General features: G+C 35.7%; 1 protein-coding gene across 2 annotated transcripts in view; it reads left to right on the top strand.

Moving 5' to 3' along the window:
* The window catches only part of LOC106469958 (SPARC-related modular calcium-binding protein 1-like), a 104,244-nt gene that overhangs the window by 82,324 nt on the left and 11,731 nt on the right, over positions 1-10,189 (top strand). For both annotated transcript variants that reach the window (XM_022398521.1, XM_022398522.1), the window contains exon 9: positions 3,371-3,619. In XM_022398521.1, the coding sequence (XP_022254229.1) occupies positions 3,371-3,619 (249 nt within the window). The remainder of the gene's footprint in view (positions 1-3,370; positions 3,620-10,189) is intronic.

Below are 10,189 nucleotides of genomic sequence, written 5' to 3' on the forward strand. Positions count from 1 at the left end.
AAACAAACAAACAAACAGTTTTATCTAAACCCTCCACGAGTGAATAGTTTTACCTAAACCCTCCAAGAATGAACGGTTTTACCTAAATCCTCCACGACTTGGATTCAAAAATACCTTTGATATCCACAGTTCACTGTAATCAATAAAACTATAGATAAATTGTAATCAGTGATGAATAGAAACATTTATTGAATAAAATACTTCCCACTTGTACGATTATTATCACATTTTAAGGATTTTTTAAAAATCGTATTGCAGGTTCTTTTTTTAAAGATAGGCCGAGCGAGGCCTTGTGGTTCAGCGAGATCGGATTGTGAAACCGAAAGTTCATGGTCTCAAAGACGCACTCCACAGTTTGAGATCCAGGATGCGCTATAAAAGTGACAACCAAATCCCACTATTCGGTGAGAAAAAAGTAGCCCAAGAGTTGGCGGTGGGTGCTATCGACAAGCTGCCTTTCCTGTAATTTATCACTTCAAAATTAGGAATGGCTAGCGCACAAATCAACAAAACAATGACGTCAATGAAATTAAGATGAGAAATATTTAATCTTGGTTTTATCATTTCTAGAGTGAAGGCCATTTTATTACCATTATTATTATTAAGTCTTTGCTCAGCAGGCCGTAACTTATTTATCCAATTTATCTGTTTTTGTTTTGTAAGAACAGGATACTAAGTTATCTATATTCGTTGGGATAATTTTCAGCTCTTATCTATGCGGATAGCTGGCTTTGATCAGAAGTTAATGATAATTTATTCTTTGTTTCTCCATTTAATTAAACTGTATATGTTGAGGACTGATTTTACTATACTATCGTAGTATTAATCTCAGCAAAGAAAAACGCTCAATTGGCTTTTAAGAATGTTCCTTTAACCCTCCACTCTGTCTCTCTATAGATGCATAACTCACTCTTCTAGTGACAGGTGTATTCGTAAATACTTGCTGTTCTGTGATTACTTATAACCCGACTATTACTCCACATATCAACGTGATTTTTAGTTTCTTTTATATAATTCCCTGAAGTATTTACCAGGTGATTATTTTGTTGTTTTAAACAAATTTCAATGTTCGTGACTTTTGTGAACTGCATCTGCCTTACAAGTTTTTGGACGACGTTTCGAGCTTCTAAAAACTTTTGAGGCAGATGCAGTCCACAGATATCTCTATTCAGGAATATTATGTTCTCTTATTGAAAGAAGTAATAGATGCGATAATTATTTGTGTATTTATCTCCAGAATTTGCAAATTAATATGCAAGGTTTGTAAGTTTTTAATTAATTATAAAATATCAGTTTTATTTCACACCCATTTTCAGGATTAATACTTGTTTAATTATCAAACTCTTCAAGACTAAAACGAAGATTACATAATAAAAAGGATAACGATACTTAAGATGAACAACATTGTTTATAACAGAAAGGGACGCAGATAAACGTTTCGGAATTCTACAGATTCCATATTACGTTTCGTTATTCTTTTTATTGTCAAACATCGTTTTCCTTCGAACACATCAATTAAAGGTTAAATAGTTTCCATATTTGTTAGACCGGCACCTGGTGACGAATCACAACCCAAGGTAGAGATCATTTCAGGTGTTTTTGGGACCGAATAAGTCCTAATACATCCTTCTATGGTGACTACATCATTGGTAATGTGGTAAAATAAAAACAAGATGCTGGCTGTTTTACAGGTAACACACTTAAAATTAATATCAGAAAAGTTAAGGATGGTATTAGGACAAAGGAGAGCAACTAAAGTTTTAAACATAAATGGTATTGATGCGTTGGACGTGATCTGTGTTTTTAGTTAATAGGTCACAATGCGAGGTAATACGATCTCGTGATATTATAAGAGGTTAAATATAATCATGCTTTGAGTTGTTTGCGTTTAAATGTCTGAAGAATGTGTTCCACCTGAGCTAAAAGTGTCCAGATTATGTGCTAGTTTTTGTTGTTGTTTTTTACCAATTGCATTTAATCTATATCATACTGTTAGGTTTTGGCGGGGTATCACAAATGTATGGGCTTTGTCGGACATTCTGTGAAAATGCCAACTGACGGTGCAGAACTCTGTTTTCTGCATACCTGTGCAATTTAAACATTTATAGAAAGCTTTTTGTTACCCCCTCTTATATTAAAACACCATATTTTACGATACTTTCATAGGTAGAAGAAATATGTGAACAATCATTTGTGTCTGTATCTTTCACGGGTACACATTTTAGGGAAATCAGCAGTATAAGCCATAAGCTTTCTCAGTAAAGAGCATTTTCAGCAACTACTAATATTTTACGTGAAAGTACCGCTTCTGTGGAATGTCGCTTTTGTATTATACCATTACATCCAGCCTGTAACAATCTCGTACATAATTTTGATTATGATTTCAAGAGAAATTTCTATTATATAAGGCATTATTTACTGCATTATAAATATTGATAATAATTAATGTACAGGAAATAGGAGACACGCTATTGTTGCTCCATAAAAAGCACAAGGGTTATGACAATACTTCGATGGCATGCACAAGATTCAGTTCACGATAGGTCATCAACTTTATACTGACATGTGCTTTAAGTAAAAACTGGCGCTCCACATTTGCAGGTTCTGGTGAGAGCTGACGCTCCACATTTGCAGGTCCTGGTGAGAGCTGACGCTCCACACTTGCAGGTCCTGGTGAGAGCTGACGCTCCACACTTGAATTCTGATGAGAGCTGACGCTCCACACTTGTGGTTCTGATGAGAGCTGACGCTCCACACTTGTGGTTCTGATGAGACTCGACACTCCACACTTGCAGATTAAGAGCTCTACAACTGCACCAGGAGTTTCATTAGAAACCCACATTTATCATGATGTCATACACCCCCTGTTAGTTATGGAACATGCTACACTCCGCCCAGACTTCATCTTCCTCCTCTGTGTTACGTTCACTTATATAGTTTTGTTTTCTCTGTTTTACATGGACTTATTTTTTAAATTCATAACACTAACAGTTTCTATATTATAAGATAGATGGTTTTAGGCAGTACCGTAATCTGGAATTCAAATGAATGTGAATTTGATACCAATTTTATGTTAACCCAAAGTGTAAAACTCTGTTCGTTGTCATCTGCCTTGCTACCATACCTATCTTTTTAAAACATTCAGATAAGTTACATCAAAAACAGCCTGTATTTTTTTTATTTTACCACATTACCAATTAATGTACTTACCCTAGAAAGAATGTATTAGGATCTAGTCTGTCCCAGGAATTGCTGTGAATATTACCTTTACCAGAGAATGGCTGAGCTTTTTCAAAATTTAAAGCTCTTTTTTTTTAATTCAGATAACATGTGCCCGTTGTAATGAAAGAATTAAATTTTTGATTTTTAGTCTTGGAAGAGTGTCAAGTGGTGAGAGAAAAAGCGCTCGAGACTCAGAGAATGTCCCCTCAGAGCGGTGTGTACATTCCCGAATGTAAAAAGAGTGGACGTTACAAAGATATCCAGTGCTTTGAGAATAAGGATAACGCCGTCTGCTGGTGCGTGAGTCCCACGAATGGTAAACCAATCCATGGCACTACTTATCATAGCGGACGACCACGGTGCAGAAAGATACGCAGAACCGCCAAAATGTTTAAAGGTTAGTAACCCTATATGTTGACGTACAATGTGATCAAAAATTAATTCAATTAATTTTTAGAAAATCAAGCTAAGTTCGCTCTGATACTTTCCAACTGAATCTCGTAAATAATTACTCATATACTTAAAACTATTAAAAATAAGATACTTAATTATATTTTATGACAATTGTAAGGTTAGCATGAATAAAAACTTACATAGTCGCTAGGCTTGAGCATCATTAAAAATGATTAAAATATTTTAAAATGAATTGCCACATTGAGATAACGTGCTTTCGTAGAACAAAAGAAGTGATTTGGCATGCAAGTAACATTATCTTAGATTCACGTTTATACTTGTCAGTCTTCGAACAACATAACCTGAGTAACTAAAGTACAACCCTAGTTGTAGCACTTACTAATGACCACATAAAATAATTCACGCATTTCCACGCAACAGTGTCAGTTGGCACCAGGTGCGCAGTCAGTATCTTTTAAGAAGGCGGCTTACTTTCGATGTACTAATTCCTAAATGATGTGATATAATTGATAAGAAAGTAACATAGCACTTATATCATTGGATAAATACTTGTAGTTTTAAAAGTTGTTGTATGGTACAACATGAGGTATTTTTATTTTTGCCTTATATTTTTAATTATTTATAAATTTATCTAAAGTTCTCATTTTATTTTATTATATGAAATATAGTCGTCAAGAAATTAATGTCGTGTTTTGGAACACTTTCATTAATCACCCCCAAAAATATACATCACGTATAATAGTGTTACGACAGCGGAAGTCACGTGACTCTGGTAACACGTAATGAGTATCTAGAAGGTTCCTGAAGGCTCGAGTGTTTGCCAGACGCCCTCTTTTTTGTATATATAAGACCGGCGAGAAGTGACGGCATAGAATAATTGCAGACAGGCAGAGACGGACATTTGAGTCAAGCGCGGTAGTGACCGTAAGTAAAGTGCGTGAATCGTTGTGAATTATAACGTGTGTTTAAGTTAAAGTGACTGTGTAAATTCTGTGCATTGCAAAGTTGTGTTGAGAAAGAATAAATTAGTTTTATTTAAGAAATGACTTGTATCACTGAAGTTCTTCGGAAATATTTTTTACGGGAAATTAACAAACGACCAGAGACGTAAAAATAGTCAAACGAACCGCCTAATCATTACGTTAGTGTAGCCTATATAATATGTAAAGTTTAGTATACTCTAATCCCTTATAGTGATGGTACACGACAAGACACACAATCGGCATGTAATGCTGTTTGAATACAAGATGGGGAAACAACGCCTCTCTAGCCACAAAGAATAAATATCAAAGAAGTTTGTAGAAATGTTTTGAACGTTTGTAAGTGTCAACGATGGTTCAGCAAATTTCGTTCAGGTGACTTGAGCCTTAAAAACAGTGGTGGCAGGGGCCGACATGTTGGAATTGATATTGATGTTCTGAAGACGCTTGTTGTGTCTAACCCAAAGCAGCAAACTCGTGAAATGGCTCTGAAATTGCATGTCTCTCATGAAACAACACGTAAACATCTTAGGCATATGGGAAAACTCCATAAAGAAGGTGTTTGGGTGCCTCACGATTTCTCCGGTGATCATCGTTTCCAACGTCTAAAAGTTGGTTCGTCTTTTCTGGCGTGTAATGCGCGTGAACCATTTTTGGACAGAATTGTCACCGGTAATGAAAAATGGATTTTCTATACGAATATTAAAAGCCAAAAACAATGGCTCAGTCCTAGACAAAAACCACTTCCGACCCCAAAACCTGGACTTCGTTCTAGAAAGTGATGCTTTACATTTGGTGGGACATCGAAGGAGTAATTCATTTCGAACTCTTCAATCCACAGCGAACTGTCAATGCAGAGATCTATAGGCAGCAACTGGAACATTTAAATCAAGCCCTTCATCAGAAACGCCCTTCACTCGTCAATCGAAAAGGTGTTCTTCTTCTCCACGACAATGTACGTCCACATGTGGCACGTTTGATGCAACACAAGATTATGGAGTTGGGTTGGGAACTTCTCCCCCACCCACCATCTTCTCCAGATATGATGCCATTAGATTACCATCTTTTTCGTTCGCTGCAACACCATCTTAATGGGAAAACGTATGCAAATATGAAAGGTGTTAAAAAGGACGTCGACATGTTTTTGCTTCAAAGACAAGTGATTTCTTTAATCAGGACATTAACAGCCTGATTGTAAGATGGAAAAGCATCATCGATAAAAGTGGAGACTATTTCATTTAATATATGTTTTGTTTTGATATATAAGTTGTTCGGGTTTTTTCATCTAAAAAATAGCGACATTAATTTCTTGACGACCTAATAGATACACAAGACGCATCATATGGAAATCGCTAAGCGTGGTAGTATAACTTCTCCGGGAGAGCGCCTAAGGCCGCCTGGAAGGGTCACCTGTTTTAATCACTCGCCACACTATACAGTAGTGTGTTGTCTGTCAATCAGTCAGTAGACATTAAATTGCGTCACATGAGGAACGCGTAACTTTGCAATTTGAACTGTCGTGACGTTGGTAAAACGTGCGCAAACGAGAAGAATTATGCTACAACACAGCATGACATATGAACTTGAGAAGCAACAAGTAAAAATATTTGTTACTCTTAATTTAGGTTTTATTTACTCTTGAAACAGAACACTCTCGGGGACCTGCAGGAATATATGTAGTATATAGGAGTTCTAGATTAAGAGCTGTCTTTAATTAACCCTAAGGATATAAGAAGATACCAAAAATATTTTTTTATAATAATTACTCTCAAAGACTCTATAGTCACCCACTGGGTCAACCGTAAGTTTACGGACTAACAGTGCTAAAATTCAGGGTACGATTCCTCGCGGTGGATAAAATACAGATAGACCATTGTACGACTTTTCGCTAAAATACACGAATAGAAGGCCTCTGTAATTTTGACAAGAAAATAACAGAGTTTATTTTTAAATAATATTTGACCATTATTATTAAAATACATAAAAAATAAATTACTATAAATAAATCAAAATTAATAGAACTTTACAGTGTAGCTAGAACAATAATATGCAAAAGAAGAAGTCATTACTTATGTCAGTATTGCCCTATACACCCCTATGTTGGATTTGTGCGAGAGACCAAGATTACTCACAGTTGAAAGATTGAAACAAAGCTGTAAATGTCCGGTTATATTATAATGGTTATCGAGCGAAAGAAGCAAGTGTATTTCTCTTTGTTTTAAAGTAAGTCAGGTTAGAGATAAATACCCAACTGTCTAAATATGACTTTCCAACTACATCTTTTTTGTACAAATTTTAAAAGTTTATAGTTAAGGGGAGGGCTTGAACTCCCCAGCCCCCCTTTCGTTGCATTTATATTTGGTACAATCAGAGCTAGCACTGTGCTTCTTGTAGAATTAACTTAAGACTCCATAAAGAAAGACACGTTCATCGTCATCCGACAGTGTCTAGTACAATCAGTGTTACCACCGTTAAAAATATACATTAAAACGATCATTACCAGCGGTGTACTACCGTCCAAATGACATTCGATACGATGAATTGTTAAAAAAAAAAGACCAGTGTGAGTTGTGTGTTTTTGTAAGCCTTGTGAAGTTATAGCGGATTAAGAAGGCCAATGTAAGCTTTGGGATTATGTGAAGGATTAAGGAAATTATTGTGAATTGTGTGCTTTCTGTAAGTCTTATGGACTTATGAAGGATTAAGGAAACCATTGTAAGTTGTGTGTTTTTGTAAGCTTTGTGAAGTTATGACGGATTAGGAAGGCCAGTGTAAGACTTGAGATTCTGTGAAGGCTTATGGAATCCGTTGTAAGTTATGTGTTTTTGTAAGACTTGAGATTCTGTGAAGGCTTATGGAATCCATTGTAAGTTATGTGTTTTTGTAAGCCTTGTGGAGTTATGACGGATTAAGAAATCCATTTTAAACCTTAGGATTCTGTGAAAGATTAAGGAAACCATTGTAAATAGTGTGCCTTCTGTAAGTCTTGTGTAATTATGACGGATTAAGAAGGTCTTTGTAAGTTGTGTATTTTTATAAATGAGGTTAACTAGCTGCTTTCCCTTTAGTCCATTAGTTCAAAAATTAGGGACGACTACTGCAGATAGCCTTTTGTGTAACATTACAAGAATATCAAGAACAAAACAAACCAACATCTGAAGTCCTATTTGGAGCTTAATTCTCCTCCTCCACACCCCCCAAAAAGATACCAGACAAACCATTTAAACTTTCGACCTTGTACGGAAACATCTAGAAATACCTTGTTAGAGTATAGACAGAAATAATTAAAAGACGCAAAGTTTTTAGCGTAAAAATTGAATTTTTTCCTAGCTGTAATTATAGGCTTCTGTTAGCATGTTACAGCTGAATCTCCATCCCTGACTCCTAGCGGCAGCGTCTGGCGCCACCACGACTGCATTGTTGTTCAAATTAGTACCTACTCATGACATAACGTGACATCAACGTAGCAAAAATAATTAATCAGAACGGAATGCATGTAGTAAAGATGGCGGTTAGAGGAAGTTCTTAATTCAATGTTATATATATATATATGTTGATAAAAATAAACATAAGAACTTAATCATCTGAAGCCCTGGTTATGTTAGAAATGAAACCTAACAGGTGAAATGCAGTTTATAACGAAAACATTCAGGAAACAACGATAGCAGACCCACGTATTTCAGAACGACGCTCACATAAGTCTATTGTATAACGATTCTAGCCGAGATGAAATACTTAATAAAACAAGTGAAAGTAAAGTTACAAACCGTGTCATGCGAGTTAGAAAAACAAAAACGTATTTTCAAGATAAATACCACTGTAAAATGATACTTACGACAACACACCGTAATTTTACTTTAAAGCTAGTTCACTGTAAAATATGAGTGCCGAGATAATTTCTTATTTTACAGTGACCACAGTATATCTATAGCCCATCATTGGCAACTCTGCCTCCAGTGTTTCCACCACTAAAATAGGATAAAATGTGTAACGGTGAGAATGGAAATATCTACACATACCTCTGCGTTCTACTATTTTTAAACTTCCTAACAATCAATAATCGGGTAGTCGTAAGCTGCTTTACACATATTTATCATATCCCAAGTTTGAAGGTAGTAATCTAAACTATCATTTGACAAAAGTCTGTATGTCTCTGCATCTATATCATTCCCGTGCAATATGATTAATTATAGCTGGTGAACTACTAGTCCCATCCTCACTAGACCTTTCCTGTAGTCTCAGAGAAGTAAAATATAAGAATCGGCTTTTGGAATGACCTTCCTATGTTACCCTGGGTGTCCATATGCCTTCCCCGTGCGTTGTGTTCATTTATAACTGTTGAACCGTTGTTCCAATTGTCACCAAACCTCAAGAGTGGCATAGCATAACATAATGTTTAGGCTCTCCTATCCTCTAAACTAAACTAGAATTATCAAATATATAAAATTTCAAACCCAGCCCTTTTCATTCATATACTTGTCAAGCTTTTTCTTAAACACACTTAAATATACTGCCTCTACAACATCTAAAGGCAATACATTCCAAAGGCCAACCACCCTATTAGAAAAATAAAACTATCTTAGCTGAAGATGACTCCTACCTTGCCAAAATTTACATTTGTGTCCCCTAGTCCTACTATACTCATTGTTAAATATAAAAACGACGATATATGAACATTATCAATCCCCTTAACAATATCAAACACATCAATCAGATCCCCTTTAACTCTTCTTTTTGTTAAGAGAAGACAATTCCAGAGATCTTAATCTCTTCTCATATGACAACCCATCCATCTCACACATCATCCAAGTAGCTCTCCTCTGAACCCTTTCCAACAATTTAATGTACTTCCTAAGGTAAAAAGCCCAAAACTGAATAAAATACTCAAAATGTGGCCTAACCAGTGACCTATACATTGAAATTATAACCTATTTAGACTTGTATTCAATATTTCTGTAGATACAACCTAAAATCCTATTTGCCTTACCACTAGCAACAGCACACTGCTTGAATGCCTTAAGAGACTGATCAACCATCACACCAAGATCCCTTTCTTTCATGACACTGTTAAGGTTATTCCCATCCAAATTATACTTATAATTTAAACTGTGATATCCCACATGCATTTTTTTGCATTTATTATAATTAAGATCCATCTGCCATTTATTTGCCTGGCTCACCAAATAATCCAAATCCTTTGTAAGGCACTAACATCCTCCTCACCTTAATATCCAATACCTTAATATCATCTGCACATTCAAGTAACTTATTGAACATTCTTTCATCTATATCATTGGTGTAAATTATAAAGAGCAAACGTCCTAACATTGAGTCCTGAGGTACTCCACTTGGGATATTAATCAGTTTCACTGAACTCCATTTATAACAACCCTTTGCTTTCTTCTATCCAGCCATTCTTCTGTCCAAGTACCTAACTTATCCTCCACACCTATAGAGATATTTTTTTACAAGCCTTTCATATGGCACCTTGTCAAATGCTTTCTAAAAATCCAGATACACCAAATCTACACTCTTACCCTCATCTACATAAGCAGTAACCTTTTTTCAAAGAA

This window comes from Limulus polyphemus, unplaced genomic scaffold (genome assembly GCF_000517525.1).
Source record: "Limulus polyphemus unplaced genomic scaffold, Limulus_polyphemus-2.1.2 Scaffold3742, whole genome shotgun sequence".
NCBI classification, from domain to species: domain Eukaryota; kingdom Metazoa; phylum Arthropoda; class Merostomata; order Xiphosura; family Limulidae; genus Limulus; species Limulus polyphemus.